The sequence below is a fragment of the Podarcis tiliguerta genome, assembly GCF_965153285.1.
Source record: "Podarcis tiliguerta genome assembly, chromosome: 9".
In the NCBI taxonomy this organism is placed as follows: Eukaryota; Metazoa; Chordata; class Lepidosauria; order Squamata; family Lacertidae; genus Podarcis; species Podarcis tiliguerta.
The window spans coordinates 70453553-70472407 of record NC_139542.1 but is presented as its reverse complement, the minus strand read 5'-3'; the positions used below and the strand labels follow the sequence as shown (position 1 = coordinate 70472407).

The window sequence follows — 18855 nt, the reverse complement described above, 5'->3', positions numbered from 1 at the left end:
CTTTCTTGTAGTTTGGATCCATTGCTCCATGTCCGCTTCTCTGGAGCAGCAGAAAACAACCTTTCTCCCTCCTCTATGTGACATCCTTTTATATATTTGAACATGGCTATCATATCACCCCTTAACCTCCTCTTCTCCAGGCTAAACATGCCCAGCTCTCTTAGCCGTTCCTCATAAATTACTTTAGAATTACTTTAGAATTACGTCTTTAGAATTACTTACCCATTATTTGTTTGGGTTTATCTCGTGTGTACTTGCCTTTAAAGTCACACGTTATCTTAGCCAAAAGACTTTATTCCTGTGTGTACGTGCCTTTAAAGTTACACGTTATCTTAGCCAAAAGACTTTATTCCTGAATAATATCATAAAGGGGGCGGGCAAATGGGCTGGGATTTCAAGCCAAAAGCCACTGGGCGTTCAGCATCCTTGAGACGGCAGCCCAGCTGCTATAAGAGCCTGACCTTTGGAGAACTTGCATCACTTCCAAAGGATTTATCCTCTGGCTGCTTTGTTCCTCTTCCTTTTTTCTTTTATTCCCTACTGCTGCCATGCAAGCCAGGCATGGTTTCTGCCTCCCTGGCTTGGGCATCCCCAGAAGCTTGAGGATCTTATACTGGTCTGAAACTACCCAGCCTCTGGGCCACCGCAGAGTTCACGCAGCTTCTGGAGAGTTGCACCCCTCTCCTCTGCGGGAGAAAGTGGGCAGGCCATTTGACCAATTACCTGGCCACTGGAGAAACAGCTGGCTCAACCTGTACCACTTCTGGAAGGAAGACGGCTTCCACAATGTCCACAACATCATGGTGAAGAAGTTCCAGCAATTTGGGCCCATCTACAGGTAAGGGGGTCTCTTTGGGCTGATATGTCCCACCCTCTCTCATTTCTAGCAGCTCCTTGGGCTTTCTGAAAAGATTTGCTTGTTGTTGTTTTTTTCCTTAAAAAATATGTTTAAGGGGTGCTTTCATTTTCACTCAAAGAAATCACCATTTTATAGCTCAAATCGGGGGAAATAAATAAATGGACAGGACAGAGAAGGCTTTTCCCAAAAGATGGCTTTTAATTTTTTTTTAAAAAAAGGAAACCCAGAGGGGAAAACACAAATTCTCAGTCCAGAATTTGTGGTTCTGCCAAAAAAGAAAGAAAGAAAGAAAGAAAGAAAGAAAGAAAGAAAGAAAGAAAGAACTGATTATTAAGGACCACATTTTTTAAAAAAATATCCAGAAAAGAAGGGGAATTTAGGTCCTTCCAAAAGCCTTCCTGTATCCAAAAATAAATGGTAAAACAGAGCGGGACGACGACCAGACATTGACAGATACTTTCAATTGGGGTGGGAAGACGAGAGAGAAAAGGAGTGAAATAAGAGAAGGAAGGGGAAGGGGCGCAGGGCGCATCTCCAAGGGGAGGGAGCTTTTTAGCGGGGGCGCCCAAGGCCAGAGGATCAGAGGACCGCGGAGCTCGCAGGTGGCCGCTTTCTTCCTGCCTCTCCCCTCCTGCCGCCGCCGCCGCTTCCTCCGCATCCTTCCCAGGTGCATTTAGATTCACAAAACTTTTAGGGGTTCGCGTCCCCCGCGTGTCTCCCCAGAAAAAAGGACTGGATTTGCTCATGGGACTACTTAAGACTAGGCTGCTGTTTAAAGCACATCAACCCCGCGCCGCGCTCCGATTCCTGGGAACTGCAGTTTGCGATGCGTGCTGGGCGCAGGGCTGTGTGAGGGGTAATTTACAGGTCTCAGGCCACTTTGGTGGGGAAATGTGCTCCCCTTGTCCTTTTGGTTCACAAAGCAGGGGGTGGCAGCGGGATCGCTCTAAGAGGCAAGGGGGTGGGCGCATAGCTATCAACTTTTCCCTTGCGAGGAATCCTATTCGGAATAAGGGAATTTCCCTTAAGAAAAGGGAACAGTTGACAGCTACGGGTGGGAGCTGGAGCTGTGAATGAGCTTCAGGCTTTGAAAAATTTGTCATCAATTTTGGTCAGCTCAACTTAATAGTTTTAACTGGATTTTGAACAAATGTGCAATTAAATGTTGCTGTTTTGAATTGTATGGTGTTAATTGTCCTCTTCAGTGGGTCATGCAAAAAGCTATTTCTTTCACCCCTGAGCTGTTAGCCTGGAATCTCACTGACCCAAAGGAAAGTCTGGCCCAAACTGGCTGGCCCTTTGACAATTGTAATTATTGTGACAATTCCAATTATAACTGTGAGTTATGTTCAACTAACATTTACTTAGAGGAGACCTAAGAGCCATGGCTAATTTCAGCCAGTATGCTCTGAGTAAGAATTGAATATAATTCTGAACATGTCTTATTTTTGTTCTTTCTGTTTAACTGACATATCACTCGGCTGTTTTGTTTAACTGATAATTGATTAAGCTACTCTGTGATTTATTGCATCTTAATTGACTTTATTTGCTGACTTTGGCATTGTATACATCTCTTTCTGTGTGTATGTGTTGTTTATACATATCAATTAGCAAACAGTATGCAAAACTGTCCTCTTTTCTGGCAATGCCATTAAGCAGCCATCCATTTACAGAGGGGAAATGTTTAAATCAGCTTGCTCAGTTTGTAGAGTTTGTTTTATTTGATTTTTTTCTAGTTTTGATTTTGTATGTGCCCTCTTAGAAGACAGAAAAACCATTGCAGCTCCTTGCCATCTGCTTTGTTGTTGTTTAGTCGTTTAGTCGTTTAGTCATGTCCGACTCTTCGTAACCCCATGGACCAGAGCACGCCAGACACTTTTGTCTTCCACTGCCTCCCGCAGTTTGGTCAAACTCATGCTGGTAGCTTTGAGAACACTGTCCAACCATCTTGTCGTCTGTCGTCCCCTTCTCCTTGTGCCCTCCATCTTTCCCAACATCAGGGTCTTTTCCAGGGAGTCTTCTCTTCTCATGAGGTGGCCAAAGTATTGGAGCCTCAGCTTCAGGATCTGTCTTTCCAGTGAGCACTCAGGGCTGATTTCCTTACGAATGGAGAGGTTTGATCTTCTTGCAGTCCATGGGACTCTCAAGAGTCTCCTCCAGCAGCGGAATTCAAAAGCATCAATTCTTCGGTGATCAGCCTTCTTGATGGTCCAGCTCTCACTTCCGTACATCACTACTGGGAAAACCATGGCTTAACTATACAGACCTTTTTCGGCATAGTAGTGATGTATGGAAGTGAGAGCTGGACCATCAAGAAGGCTGATTGCCGAAGAGTTGATGCTTTTGAATTATGGTGCCATCTGCTTACTATTCCAAATATCTTTAAACATTGCCCGTCCTCATTCAGACCTGCTTCTTTGCCTCCCCTTTGTTGGACATCTTAGATCTAGGGGAATATGAATATATATATATATATATATATATATATATATATATCCCACTCATCTGACTGGGTTGCTCAAAGTTCCCATTGTTTTGTGTATGTTTTCCTTAAGAGAGAGCACTTGCCTGCAGAACCCCTACTTTACATAGAGGAAGACATGGGTGGTGCTGTGTTCTAAACCACTGAACATCTTAGGTATGTCGATCGGAAGGTCGGTGGTTCAAATCTGCACGATGGGGTGAGCTCCGGTTGCTCTGTCCCAGCTTCTGCCAACCTAGCAGTTTGAAAAGCACACCAGTGCAAGTCTGTGCACTCTGGTTTCCGCCACGGTGTCCTGTTGTGCCAGAAGCGGTTTAGTCCTGCTGGCCACACAACCTAGCAAGCTGTCTGTGGACAAACGCTGGCTCCCTTGGCCTGAAAGTGAGATGAGCACTGCAACCCCATAGTCGCCTTTGACTGGACTTAACCATCCAGGGGTCCTTTACCTTGACCTTTTTACTTTGCACATAAGATCCTTGCTCCTTACTCTCACCCTGTCTTTAGAGATGGTGTGTGTCTTTCAGATAAGGTAATAAAAATATATTTGGCCTCAGCAGAACAGGGTGTTTCAAAATGATCGTTCCGTCAATTACAATTTACTGCCAGCAATTTTGGTGTGGTTTTTGTTTTTTGCTTTTTGCTTAAGAACATAAGAGCCTTCTGGATCAGGACAAGAGGAGCCCATCTTAGTTTCGCTCCCTGTTCTTCCAGTGGCCCATTATGTGAAACCTGAAACCAGAATTTGAGCACAGGACCCTGTGATTTCAGCACCTGGTATTCAGAAACATTGTGCCTCCAACTGTAGAGTCAGAACATAGCAATCCCAACTAGCTGCCATCGATAGCCCTTTCCTTCTCCATGAATGTGTCCAATCCTCTTTTGCAGCCACCCAAATTTGTGGCAATCACAACCTCTTTCAGGAGGGAGTTCCATAGGTTAACTGCTTCAGGACAATTTCAGCATCAGAGAATGAAATAGCAGGTATCATAATGCTAACAGGAATTCATTTCAAAAGGCTGTGGCCAGAGGACCAGTCTGCCAGCTCAGTCAGTCTGCTGTCCACCTGCTAACTGTGAGTAATATCCAAGGCAACACAATGACCAAGTACAACAATGCACTATCAATATAAACTCTTTATATAGTCTATACGGAACATTGAACAATATGAGAAACTAAATAAACTGAAATCTTATAAATCTCTTATATCCGGAATCACTGTTCACTACATCTGTTGGTCGTCATAAAACAAAGCTTTAACGGCTTGTTTTCATCAGATAAGAATCTGACCCATTGCTTTTTTCAGAGACTTGCAGAGTCTACTAAGACTTTCAGAGACTTATAAGACTTATGTTTATTTGGTTCTGTTTTCAAGAGAATCCATCAAGAGTGCACATTTAGTGATTTTCAGAGATTCATAAGATTTCTGCTTATTAGGTTTCTCATATTGTTCAATGTTCTGTATAGACTATATAAAGAGTTTATATTGAGATTGCATTGTTGTACAGTGGTACCTCGGGTTAAGTACTTCATTCATTCCGGAGGTCCGTTCTTAACCTAAAGCACCACTTTAGCAAATGCGGCCTCCTGCTGCCGCCGCGCTGCTGGAGCATGATTTCTGTTCTCATCCTGAAGCAAAGTTCTTAACCCGAGGTACTATTTCTGGGTTAGCGGAGTCTGTAACCTGAAGCGTCTGTAACCTGAAGTGTATGTAACCCGAGGTACCACTGTACTTGGTCATCGTGTTGCCTTGGATATTACTGAAAATTGTTTGCAACCCAGGGGTTTAATTGTTTGGTTACACCTGCTAACTGTGAACAGGTAACTTCAAGGCTTCTGCTGTCTGACTGCCTTGTCTCTCACTGGCCTTGAACCTTTTGAACAGAGGATGCATTTGTGTGGGACCCTGCCCTCTTGACCAGGGGTCAGCAAACTTTTTCAGCAGGGGGCCAGTCCACTGTCCCTCAGCACCTTGTGGTGGGCCGGACTATATTTTTTTTGGGGGGGGGGGGAATGATGCAAGAGCACCATGAGCCCTGGTGACTGCTTACCTGTGTCTTGCGAGCAGCAGGGACTGGTGGCAGCGGCAGCGGCGGAGGAACGATGAGCGGAGAGCAAAAGGGCTCTGGAGAGGTGCTGCTTAAACCGGCAGCCGCTCGAGCGCTGCTGCTGCTGGCACTAACAAAGCCCAGCCCCCTTCCTCCTCTAGGCAGGGCGGGGAGAAGCCAGGAGGAGGGAGGGAGGAGACGCCGACGCCGTGTGAGGGAGAGGGAAAGAATGTGCGAGCTGGCGAACCACGCGGCGATTCCCGGACCATCCGCGGGCCGGACCCAGAAGGCAATTGGGCCTGATCTGGCCCATGGGCCTTAGTTTGCCGACCCATGCTCTTGACAGTCTTTTAAACAGAGGACTGTCAAGTGAGACATAGAATTGTAGAGTTGGATGGGAACTTAAGCGTCATCTAGGGCAACTCCGTGCAGTGGAGGAATTATAGCATCATCAGTCTGTTTGATGCTGAGTCTTCTGCTGCTACACTTTTGCGTTACTTGCTGAAAAGGCAAGTAGGGAAGACACAAGATCTACCCACCCGGGAAGAATGGCAGATGAAGCTGATGGACTACATGGAAATGGCGGAAATGACTGGCAGAATCCGAGACCAGGGAGAAGAGTCGATGGAAGAAGATTGGAAAAAAAATAAAGTATATTTACAGAAATACTGCAAAATTAATGAATGTTAGAAGAATATTGGAATGAAGTTATATGGTTTTAGTAGGAATGTTATAAAGAATTAAGCAAAAACTGATTGTCAATGGGCTAAAGCGGAAAATTTAAAGTTAGGTTGTGTTAAGATAAATTATAGAACAAAAAATTGAGAAAGATGGAAAGGATTTGCTGAAATAGCTAATTGAACTAGAATACAGAAAAGGGAGGTGTGAGGAAGTCGAGGAAATAAGTGAATGAAAGATAAAGATATGGAAATTGGATGTGTTTTTAAAAGTTTTTTTTTCTTGTTGTTTTGATGCAGTGTTTTTTCTATTTTTGATGTATGTTTGTTAATTTTTTTACTGTTTTTTATTTTCTCTCATACTTTCTTTCTGTAACTATAAAACTTTTAATAAATATTATTAAAAAAGAAAAGAAAAGGCAAGTAGGAGGTGACATGATGGAAGTTTCTAAAATTATGCCTGGCATGGAGAAAGGCTTCTTGCCTGATGCTAGTTGGTGAAGGATGCAGCTGCCAAGTGCTGCAAGCCGTGATGGCAGGCTGTGTTCTGCCTCCAAGGCTGAAGGCAGCAGCGCTTCTGAACACCAGCGGCTGGAAAACACAGGAGCAGAGCGTGATGCTCTTGTGCCCAGGTCCTACTTGTGGGTTCCGCACTGGCACAACTGGCTGGCCACTCCAAGAGGAGGAGGACGACGGACTAGGTGGGCCATTGGCCTGATCCAGCAGTCTCTCCTTACGTTCTTCCTCCAGAAAAGAGAAGGCCTGGGTGTTGAGCAGTTCCAATTCACCCGTGTTCCTCGTTGCTCTTGCTGCAGGGAGAAGCTGGGCACCTACGAAAGCGTCAACATCATTGATCCTAAGGATGCGGCTTTGCTCTTTAAAGCGGAAGGCATGTACCCAGAGAGGTTCATGGTACCACCCTGGACAGCCTATCGCGACTTCCGCAATAAGGCATACGGAGTGCTTCTCAAGTAAGGCTTGTGTGATGTGTTGGGGGCAGGAGGGCATTTTGTGAGCAGGCAATCTACAGGGGTGGGGAATAACTGTAGAAAAGCATACATAGGGCATCTGCAGGAAATCTTAGGGGAGGACTGTTCATTTTATTTTTTTTATTTTTTTATTTTTTTATTTTTTATTATTTTTCTCCTTAAACAGTATTTTAACAATACAATAACACACACATTTACTTTCAGCTTTGCCAAGCTTGTGGCTTCCCTCCCTCCCTCCCTTCAGCAGGTTTTCCACTTTCAAATCCTATCTCGCACTTTTTAGCCTATTGTTCACACTGTAGGATTTATTTCAGTCCTGCTAGTGTCTTCAGATTTTTGCAATTATTATTCAAATATACAATAAATTTACTCCAGTCCCTTTGAGATTTTTGATCATCCTGGTCTCGAATCCTGCAGGTCAGTTTGGCCAATTCTGCAAAGTCCATCATCTTCGCCTGCCACTCCTCAATCACTGGTAATTCCTGTAACTTCCCCTTTGGGGCCCATTTTAATGGTGACCACCGGCCACTGGGAAGTATTATGTTTGAGTCCTACTCAGAGTAGATCTATTGAAGTTGATGGACATCCAGCTCAGTGCTGCCTCCCCCAACCACTGCTTTGGATGCTAACTCCTGCCAGCCCCAACCAGCATGTCAAAGGGTTAGGAGTGAGGACCGTTCATCCCCGAAACCCAATTATTAATAACTTTCAGGGGGGATTTGAAAATATTCCTGTTTACCCAGGCATTTGGGTGAATCTGACCCCTTTTGACCTTCAGATGAAGAGGTCACAGAGGTCAGGAGTCCCTCTCCATGCAGTCGCTGGACTTCCTATAAATGCTGTTGGCTAACACTTATTGGAAGTCCAGGTAATTACTATTAGTGTAAACGTGGGATCAGTTTATTCGCTGAGATCTCCAGGGATTATTCCCCGGGATCAAGGAGCCACTGTCCTTCAAGATGATCATCTGGGGTAACACAGATTGATCACTTCGATGGGCAGAACTGCCCCTGTTACAGGTGCCAAATAACACCCACTCCGCTTTCACAAGACCTCCACCTTTCAGTACCTAAACTCCCTGCCAATGGATATCAAGCAAATGCCTTTACTGGACTTTTGTTGTTGTTGTGCTGGCTAAAAACATTCTTGTCTAGACAAGTCTACCCAGATGCTTAGATGGTTGATGCAACATTTAACCTGTTTGTAGTCTATTTTTAAGGGACGCGGGTGGCGCTGTGGGTTAAACCACAGAGCCTAGGACTTGCTGACCAGAAGGTCGGCAGTTTGAATCCCTTCGACGGGGTGAGCTCCCATTGCTCGGTCCTAGCTCCTGCCAACCTAGCAGTTCGAAAGCACGTCAAAGTGCAAGTAGATAAATAGGTACCACTCTGGTGGGAAGGTGAACGGCGTTTCCATGCGCTGCTCTGTTTCGCCAGAAGCAGCTTCGTCATGCTGGCCACATGACCTGTAAAAACTGTCTGTGGACAAATGCCAGCTCCCTTGGCCAGTAAAGCAAGATGAGCGCGCAACCCCAGAGTCGGCCATGACTGGACCTAATGGTCAGGGGTCCCTTTACCTAGTCTATTTTTATTTTGACATCTTGAAAGTCTTTTATTAATTCTCCTTATTATTAATTTTATTGCTTTATCTTCTTATTAAAAGAAACCTGTTTTGAGGGTTTTCTTTCTACAATGATAAATGTCATGAAATAAATACGTAACATGAAATAATGTAAGGCCCTGCATACGTTTCTTCTGCATTTCCCTGGGCTCTCTCCTCGCTGATCCTTCTGTTTCTCTTTCATCCACTTAGGAGTGGCGAGAGTTGGCGCCATGACCGCCTGGTCATCAACAGGGAGGCCCTGTCCCTCAAGGTGACCGATCACTTTGTGCCTCTCCTGAACGAGGTGGGGGAAGATTTCGTCCGGAGAGTACACACACAGATCCAAAGAAGCGGGCAGGGGAAATGGACTGCTGACCTCAGCAACGAGCTGTTCCGGTTTGCTCTGGAGTGTGAGTGGGCTCGGGGGCTCGGTGGGAGGGAATATTTTGCAGGAAGGTGTGCTAGGTGAACCCAAGGTCGCTTCCAACTCTGTCGTTCTATGATTCCAGGGATAAGCGGTGGCTTGAGAGAAGATATAGATGCCTCCACTGTCAGAGGCAGCATGGCTTCCAAATACCACTTGCTGGAAGCCACTGGAGGGGAGTGTGTGGGTCTTCCACTGCTTATGGGTTTCTCCCTGGGGCATCTGGTCGGCCCCTGTGAGAACAGGATGGTCCATTGGCCTGATCCAGCAGACTTTTCTTATGTTCTTCTTCTTTTTTCCTTTTCCGTTTCCTATAAATCTTATTAGGGATGCAGGTGGCGTTGTGGGTTAAACCACAGAGCCTAGGACTTGCTGATCAGAAGGTCGGTGGTTCGAATCCCCGCAACAGGGTCATCTTCCGTTGCTCGGTCCCAACTCCTGCCAACCTAGCAGTCCAAAAGCACATCAAAGTGCATGTAGATAAATAGGTACCACTCTGGCGGGAAGTTAAACGGCGTTTCCGTGCGCTGCTCTGGTTCGCCAGAAGTGGCTTAGTCATGCTGGCCACATGACTCGGAAGCTGTACGCTGGCTCCCTCAGTAAAGCAAGATGAGCACTGCAACCCCAGAGTCGGTCACGACTGGACCTAATGGTCAGGGGTCCCTTTACCCTTTACCTTTATAAATCATCTTCTTCTTCTTCTTCTTCTTCTTCTTCTTCTTCTTCTTCTTCTTCTTCTTCTTTTACATCCACACACAATCTTAGGTACATCTACAGCCTTAAATAATTATACCATTAAATATTGATTCAAACTTGTATTTGTACATGCTCTTTTTTATAATTTCTAACTAAACAAAAATAAACCAAAGTAAAAAATCCAATAAACTAAATTATATGAAAACAGACTTCCCGTCATTTCCCGATGTAAGTTACATTTACGACATTGAATGTACTTATACTTCTTACCTTACTCTTACTATAGTTTCTAGTACTTTCTTACAACATATTGTACTGTTTTTCCTTGCTTAGCAGTATTTAATTTACACAAGGGTCATTCAAACGCTGCCATAGATGTTATGTTGTTGTTATATTTTTGTAGGTATTTCTTGAACATATCCCATTTTTGTGTGAATGATTGTTTTGTCTATCTGTCAATTCTGCATAGTCTAATAACTTATTCTGCCATTCCATTACTGTTGGCACTTTCCCCCCTTTCCAGTTCGATGCAATTAATAACCGGGCAGCGGCTGATATATATAAAAAGACTTCTCTTATATTTTTCGGGATATCACTGCCTAAAATTCCAAGTAGAAATGCTTCTGGCTTCTTTGCAAATGATAATTTAAAGATCTTTTTCATCTCATCATAGATGAGGTTCCAGAACTCTTTAATTTTTCGGCATGTCCACCACATACTGTACATATCTCCAAACCGCCAACATTTGTCTGAAATATTTTAATACATCTTGGAGAGTTTTGATGGCGTAAGGTACCACCTGAACTGCATTTTCACCGTATTTTCTTTAATTGTGCAACATGCCCTAAAATTCATGTTTTCCAAAGAGTTTCCCATTCACTCATCCACCTTGCTATGGTGCTGCTGAGGCAAAAGACAAGATGGCGCCCTCCCACAGGACACTTGCAGAAGCCTTCCATAGGACATTTTCTTCCACTACAGGGCAAGCCACACACCACTCAGCTCTGGCCTCTTCTGCTACCTCGGCATCTGCTGCCTCACTCTACCTCACTGTAGGACTGGCACTGAGTTAAACTGTGGAACTCCCTCCCGCAGTAGGCAGCGATGGCTACCAACATGTGATGGCTTCAAAAGAGGATTAGAGAACTCCATGGAGGAGGAGAGGGTTGTCAGTGGCTATGAGCCACCATGGCTCCTCTCTGCCTCCACAGTTGAAGGCAGCATTGCTTCCACATACCGGTTGTGGAAAGCGCAAGAGGGGAGAGTTGCTGTTATGCTCTGGTCCGGCCTTGTGGGGTCCCCACAGGCAACTGTTCAGCCACTGTGAGAAGAGGGTGCTGGGCCAAGGCTTTTCTTATGTTCTTGAGATCTTAAAGTCCATTGTGCAACGACACCCAGCCACAGGATATTGTAGAATTGTAGGGATGGAAGCGACCCAAAGGGTCCTTCGTGGGATGTGCGGCCAAAGTGCTACCCATTTGACTCCCACCCCCAACTGGACAGAGTATGGGACGTTTCTGTACAGCAGGGATTCATTTTCTCCTTCTGCCCTTTCACCCAGCGGTGTGCAATGTCCTGTATGGTACCCGCCTGGGACTCCTGCAGGATGTCATTGACCCAGAGAGCCAGCAGTTCATCGATGCCGTAACCCTGATGTTCAACACTACCTCGCCGATGCTCTATCTCTCGCCGAGTCTTCTGCGCAGGATCAACTCCAAGATCTGGCTGGACCACGTGAAGGCCTGGGACATCATCTTCAAGCATGGTGAGCATGTGTTTACATGGGGCCCCAAGGATGGGGGACCTTTTTAAGGTCAAGGGCCTTCTAGGTTACTTTCCAGGCAACCTAGAACCTGGCATCCTGGGAGGTTACCTTCTAAGCAACCTCCCAGGGGATGGGGCAGAGCAGGAAATGCAAGTTTTACCTTTGCACAGTAGGCTAGTCCTTAAACACACTCAGATTCCTCTCTCTCCTTCATTCAGGTCAGCAAGAAACATGTTGCTTTAGTTGCTTTCCTGCATTGTAGCGGGTTGGTCTAGAAGACCTCTGGGATCCCTTCCAACACTAGTTCTAAGATTCTGTGATTACCAGAGTTCAAGAACACATCCACTCTGAGGGAAATATCTACAACTAGAAAAAGAGTTCTCAGATTTATTTTACAAAACAAAAGTTGGTAAAACAAATGAAGTGTCACGAGATCAAGGTCTTTCAGGAAACAGATAACTTGTTAATAATTATACTAAATCTAGTGACTGTATTCTGAACAAGGTAGTAAATCTTTTAAACTTCTTTTAAACTTCAGTGGCTTATTTCAGTCATTGCTCTTCCATTAGGTGTTACAGGTTCCTAGATGCTCGGCTTATTTCCAGACTCCTTTCTCTACCAATAGGTGTTTTCCTCAGGGTGGATGTTACACACACAGACCAGAGCCAACCTTCCCTAACTTTCCCTCCAGCTCCCTCTTAAACCATCTCCCTCTCCCTCAAAACGGCTCCTTTTATTCTCTCTCCCAGTGATGGCTCTGCCCCGCCTTGACTGGCTGTCTTGACAGCCAATCAGAGAGAGGGTCCAGCCCTCTGGTGGAATTCCAAGGCATGGCATCACCAGACACTGGTCTGGCTTGGCTGTCCGTCACACCGGGCCAGAGATGTTCATTTCCCATTGATTGTGAAAATGAGAGCAGGACTGGTAAACTGCTGGCCCTCCAGGTTCTACTAGAGGCATGGGCAGTTGCCAGGGATGATGGGAGGAGTTGCTCAGGGACATCTGGAGGGCCATAGGTCCCCCAAACCCAAAAGAGCAACATGGCAAAGAGTAGCTCCAAGCTCCACCTGGGAGTGGAGGGGTGAGAAAGAAGGCCTTTGAGGTGCTTCAATGAATCACAGGAATGGTGTCTGAGCAGTTGGAGGAGGAGGGGAGGGGGCACAGCAAGGGAGACTCAGAGCCCCAGCTTGCCTTCGGCATCAAGGCTACATCTAGGAACATGTAAACATCAAAAGCTGACATATGGTCATTTATCCGTTTCGCCCTGTGCTATCCACGCTGCGTTCTCCAAGGTCACACAGTGAGGTCTTAATTTATTTGGAAATGCTTTTCATTAACTGTAAAAGAACAGTAAGAACAGAAAAAGAGCCTCCTGGCAGTGGCGTAGCGTGGGTTGTCAGCACCCGGGGCAAGGCAAGTAATTTGCACCCCCTAACCCGTGGATTTGCGCCCCCTAACCCGTGGATTTGCGCCCCCTAACCCTAACCCCCAGATGTTGTGCCCGGTGTGGCCGGCCCTCCCTGCACCCCCCACGCTACGCCACTGCCTCCTGGATCAGGCCAATGGCCCGTCTACTGTTATGTAGCATCCAGTTCTCACAATGGCCTATGAAATGCAAATAATAATAATAATAATAATAATAATAATTTATTAAATATACCCCACCCATCTGGCTGGGTTTCCCCAGCCACTCTGGGCGCCTTCCAACAAAGTATTAAAATACAGTAGTCTATTAAACATTAAAAGCTTCCCTAAACAGGGCTGTCTTCAGATGTCTTCTAAAAGTCTGGTAATTGTCCTTCTCTTTGACATCTGGTGGGAGGGCGTTCCACAGGACGTGTGCCACTACCGAGAAGGCCCTCTGCCTGGTTCCCTGTAACTTGGCTTCTCGCAGTGAGGGAACCACCAGAAGGCCCTCGGCGCTGGACCTCAGTGTCCAGCAGAACGATGGAGGTGGAGACTCTCCTTCAGGTATACTGGACCGAGGCCATTTAGGGCTTTAAAGGTCAGCACCAACACTTTGAATTGTGTTTGGAAACGTACTGGGAGCCAGTGTAGGTCTTTCAAGACTGGTGTTATGTGGTCTCGGCGGCTGCTCCCAGTCACCTGTGTAGCTGCCACATTCTGGATTAGTTGTAGTTTCTGGGACACCTTCAAAGGTAGCCCCACATAGAGCGCATTGCATTGGTCCAAGCAGGAGATAACTAGAGCATGCACCACTCTGGCAAGACAGTCTTAGAATCTCATTTCTTGTAACTTGCGTCCATTTGTTTGGGTCTTCCCCTCTGGAGCAGCAGAAAATAAGCTTGCTCCATCTTCCATGTGACAACCCTTCAGGTATCTGAAGATGGCTCTCCTACCTCCTCTCATTCTCCTCTTCTCCCAATCTAAACATCCCCAGCTCCTACAACTGTTCCTCCTAAGTCTTGGTTTCCAGACCCTTGGTCACCTTGGTCGCCCTCCTCTAAGAAGCTTGTTAACATCCTTCTTAAACTGTGGTGCCCAGAACTGGACACAGCGCCCACTTTCTTCGTCTCTGTCTCACCAGCTGACAAGTGTATCCAGAACATTTACCGAGACCTCCGCCTGAAACGGAGAAGTGACCAAGAGTACACGGGCATTTTGTCCAGCCTCTTGCTGCAGAACAAGCTGCCTCTTGAAGATACGAAAGCCAGCGTCACAGAGATGATGGCAGGAGGTGTAGACACGGTAAGAGACGATGGCAGGGCTGTTGACAACAAGTGTGAGTTGTAGAGATCTGGCTTTAAAGGAGTCCTGAACTGAATTTCTCAGCAATGCCTGCCTCTAAACCAAACTGTTACAGGAGACACATAGCACCTGTTTCACATTTGTAAGGACTCAGTTTTTTAGTGTGACACTCTGGAACTGCCTGCCTATTGAAATCAGGCAGGCACCTTCGCTGTACTCTGTTCAGCGACTGCTGGAAACATTCTTGTTCAGACAAGTCCACCAGATGTTTAGAACAGGGGTAGGCAACCTAAGGCCCGTGGGCCGGATGTGGCCCAATCGCCTTCTCAATCCAGCCTGCAAATCAGCGTGTTTTTACATGAGTAGAATGTGTGCTTTTATTTAAAATGCATCTCTGGGTTATTTGTGGGGCATAGGAAATCGTTCATTCCCCCCCCCCCAAAAAAATAGTCCAGCCCACCACATGGTCTGAGGGACGGTGGACCGGCCTACGGCTGAAAAAGGTTTCTGACCCCTGGTTTAGAAAGTCGATGTGAATGTTAATCTGTTTTTAGTCTATTGCTGATTTTTTTGACTGTTTAAAATAATTGTTTTTACTGATAATTTTATGCTTTATTACTGGAAACTGCTTTGAGAGGTTTATCTTACAACCAAGCAGTGTATAAATTTTATGAAACAAGCTAATACGTTTGAACAGTGGCGTAGCGTGGGTTGTCAGCACCCGGGGCAAAGCATGTAATTTGCGCCCCCCCCCGCTGCACTGTCCCTCCCCCAGATAGTCCCTCGCTCTCTCTCCGCACCGCACCGCACGCCTGGCACCCTCCCCTCCACAGTGGGCGGCGACCCGGCGGCTCGGATCAGATTCGCACAGCCAGCACTGCAGTGAGAGTGAGTGAGCCAGGTAGGGGCAGAGAGCTGCGAGTGCGAGCGCCCCCCCCCAGATGTTGCACCCGGTGCGGCCGGCCCCCTCCTGCACCCCCACGCTACGCCACTGCGTTTGAAGAAGGCATTGATCCAGTGTGTACAAATATTTGGGACAGAAGCCAGCCCAGTATCTCCTTCCTTCTCTCCCCATTGATTCCTGATGCGCTTCCAGACTTCAATGACCCTCCAGTGGGCAATGTATGAATTGGCCCGGGCCCCTGGCCTGCAGGAGCAGCTGCGGTCGGAGATCCTTGCTGCCAGGTCGTCTTCCCAGGGGGATGTCCTGAAGATGTTGAAATCTGTGCCGCTGCTGAAAGCTGCTATCAAGGAGACACTGAGGTAGGGCAGCAGGCAATGGGGCGGTCCCTGTCTAGGGTGGAAGGATTGCCACATAGGGGGGAAGCACCCAGGCTCCAGAGGCTGCCTGCAGTCTAACTTTGGGTACGTGGCAAGGAGTGGGGAAAGAGGATGGTGGTAGGAAGTCAGCAAGAACAAATGGGGTTGGCAGGAACGGGTCCCTTCCACTTCTGCAATTCTATCCTACTACCTCTGGGGTGGGACATGGGTGGCGCTGTGGGTTAAACCACAGAGCTTGGGACTTGCCAATCAGAAGGTCAGCGGTTCGAATCCCCACGACGGGGTGAGCTCCCATTGCTCGGTCCCTGCTCCTGCCAACCTAGCAGTTCGAAAGCACGTCAAGTGCAAGTAGATAAATAGGTACCACTCCGGCGGGAAGGTAAACGGCGTTTCTGTGCGCTGCTCTGGTTCGCCAGAAGCAGCTTAGTCATGCTGGCCACATGACCCAGAAGCTGTACGCCGGCTCCCTCGGCCAATAAAGCGAGATGAGTGCCGCAACCCCAGAGTCAGTCACGACTGGACCTAATGGTCAGGGGTCCCGACCTTTACCTTATCTCTGGGGTTAAGCTCTCCAGAGTGGATTAAGGCTGAGTGGATGAATGTCTCCCCCCGGTCTTTCCTGAAGGCTCCACCCGGTCGCAGTGACGTTACAGAGATACGTGGCGCAAGACATCATTCTTCAGAATTACTGTATTCCTGCCAAGGTGAGTAACCAGGTTGGAAAGCCACCATTCTTTGATCTACCATTACCGTTGTGATGCTGTGTGTTGATAATGATGCCATGATGCAATTCAGCGACCAGCAAACATTTTCTCTGTTTTCCTGGGCCTTAGGGCGGCATCATTGATATGATTGTACCATTAAACCCATTTTAAATATCTTAGTGTGACTTGATGGCTGCATTTTCATTATTATTACTACTTGGTTGTGACTCGCTTAGGGACTTTAGTCCCTAAAGCGAGCCTAGCCAAGCCTAGCCTAGCCTAATCTAACCACCAAAGGGGAATTTGGAGGAGGGTCACATCAATGGCAGACCTTGGCGTCTCAAATTTCAGTAGCATCCTGTGCAACTGCAAAATCTGGTGCTCATATCTGGGTCGTCATAGTTGTGGCGCCTGCTGCGGTGTCCCAAAAGCTCCATGCCTGGTGTTACTGAGCCTGTTGCGCTCTCCTAGACCCCCCATTGGGCCACATACATGAAAAATCTGAAAACCTAGGTATATATTCACTAACCCTTTTCCTCCTCTGCACAGACATTGGTCCAGGTGGGACTTTATGCGATGGGCCGGGATTCCAGGTATTTCACCAAGCCCGAGCAGTTCAACCCGCACAGGTGGCTGCAGGCGGACGCCACGTACTTCCGGGGGCTGGGCTTTGGCTTTGGCCCACGCCAGTGCCTTGGGCGCCGGATTGCTGAGCTAGAGATGCAGCTCTTCCTGATACATGTGAGTCTGGAAGTGCCTCCCCCATGACATGAATAACCAGGTGCACCAATATAGGACGGGGGGGATGCCTGGATGGTAGCAAGACATGTGAGAAGGATCTTGGGGTCTTAGGAGACTGCATTCTCAACATGCAGGGAGGTTAGGCTGGCCTCGACCAGAGCCAGGGCTTTTTCAGCTGTGGCCCCGATCTGGTGGAACGCTCTGTCACAAGAGACTAGGGCCCTGTGGGACTTGACATCTTTCCTCAGGGCCTGCGAGACAGAGCTGTTCCACCAGGCCTTTGGCCAAGGCATAGTCTGACCCCCTCCTTCGGTAATCCTCATAGAACTCTAGCCCAATGGTTGCCATGAATTTGATTCTCAATTGATTTTAGAATGAGTTGATTTTAGAATGCTGTTTTACTTTTACTTTTATTGTTGTTAGCCGCTCTGAGCCCAGCTTTGGCTGGGGAGGGCGGGATATAAATAAAAAAATATTATTATTATTATTATTATTAGTCAACCATGTGATGCAGCTGCAAAAACAGCTAATGCAATTCTAGGCTGCATCCACAGAAGACTTTTGTCCAGATCAAGGGAAGTCATGGTACTGCTCTGCTTTGCTTTCGTCAGACACCAACTGGAGTCCCATGTCCAGTTCTGTGTATCAAAGCAATGGAAAAAGGAGCCATTGAAAAAGGCTCATCACACCCAATTCTTTTTTTTATTAGCTTAAATTTGTACCCCACCTTTGCACTGAAAGGTGTGGCAGGTGGCATCTTGATACAAAACAACAAGAGCATACTGCTGTATCCAACTTACTTGTTCAGAATAGCCCTGCTGAAACCAATCATGTACAGCCCTACGCTATTTGCATGGACTTGGGTTTACTGTCAGTAATACTGAGACACAATCTGTATTTTCCTTTTCAGTGATAGAAAATTGCTTCTCTTGACCCCTTTTCCTTCCATCTCTCTAGATGTTGGAGAGCTTCAAGATTGAGACCAAGAGGGGAGTGGACATCAACACCACTTTCAAACTCATCTTGGTTCCAGACAAGCCCATCCACTTGACCCTAGGGCCTCTGGACTCCCAGCTGTGAAAGGAGAAGGAGTTCCCATTAGCCTCTGGGGCAAGACAAGACACATGGAGCCTCCTTCAAGGGGGATGGGGAGCCGTCTGACCGGTCCACTCATATCTGTGCATAAAGTTCCCTGGGTGTCCAGTGGCCGCTTTTCCTAAATGCAAAAAAGGGAGACACTAGCATTGAGATAAATAATTTGGGGTGGGACTCCTTGACTCTCATGCAGTACAATTTAGACCAGGGCTAGTGGCTCTGCCCACCACTGGAACGTGGCCCCAGAGCTGAGAAAGGTTCTCCACCCCGATTTAGACACTGGAAGGAAAAAGCATGCTTGCTGCACAGGTCTTCCCATAGTCTTAGGGCCAAGCCAGATGCAAGTCTAGAAGGCTTAAGAATGTTAGACAACCTCTGCTAGATCAGGCAGCTCATCGGTTCAGCACTCAGCTTCTTGAAGTGCTGTGGGGAGGCTCCACAAACAGGCCTTAAAGGCATTAGGCCTCCTAAGCTGCTGCCCCCTCGTCCAGCAACAGTGGGGCATGACTGCCTGTGAAGATGGGTCTTCTACTGAGCCAGCAGCTGTTGAATGACTTCCACTCCAATAAATTTGTTGAATTCTCTATTAAAGGCACTGGTGGCAAATGCCACAAATCAACTGCATGTTGCGTGGAGAAATTTTTTCTTCCCCTGTCTTTAATCCCCTGCCAATCAATTTCAGTGGATGAAATGTTCACTTCCTAGGGACATCTGGTTTGGAATTCAGTCTTGACTGCTTTGGAACTCAGCCCAAACTAGCCCCAAATTTGTCCGGGAAACAGAATA

At 47.0% G+C, this 18855-nt stretch overlaps 2 protein-coding genes across 2 annotated transcripts in view; both read left to right on the top strand.

Moving 5' to 3' along the window:
• Window positions 1-18855, top strand: part of LOC310657815 (uncharacterized protein) — a 437520-nt gene that overhangs the window by 282438 nt on the left and 136227 nt on the right. The gene's annotated exons all lie outside the window — the stretch shown is intronic.
• CYP11A1 (cytochrome P450 family 11 subfamily A member 1) lies at window positions 384-18688 on the top strand. Its single transcript, XM_083398903.1, has 9 exons — window positions 384-838; window positions 6879-7034; window positions 8865-9064; window positions 11336-11539; window positions 14088-14248; window positions 15345-15511; window positions 16155-16233; window positions 16783-16974; window positions 17932-18688. The coding sequence occupies exons 1-9, from the start codon at window positions 549-551 to the stop codon at window positions 18052-18054; spliced, it is 1572 nt and encodes a 523-aa protein (XP_083255029.1). The 5' UTR covers window positions 384-548; the 3' UTR covers window positions 18055-18688.

What these genes read in the sequence shown, in the direction of transcription:
- CYP11A1 (XM_083398903.1), top strand. Translation starts at nt 549, where the DNA reads ATGCAAGCCAGGCATGGTTTCTGCCTCCCTGGCTTGGGCATCCCCAGA. An exon ending in TGGCAGGAGGTGTAGACACG is followed by an intron (nt 14,249 to 15,344) that starts GTAAGAGACGAT and finishes ATGCGCTTCCAG; the next exon opens with ACTTCAATGACCCTCCAGTG. An exon ending in ATTACTGTATTCCTGCCAAG is followed by an intron (nt 16,234 to 16,782) that starts GTGAGTAACCAG and finishes TCCTCTGCACAG; the next exon opens with ACATTGGTCCAGGTGGGACT.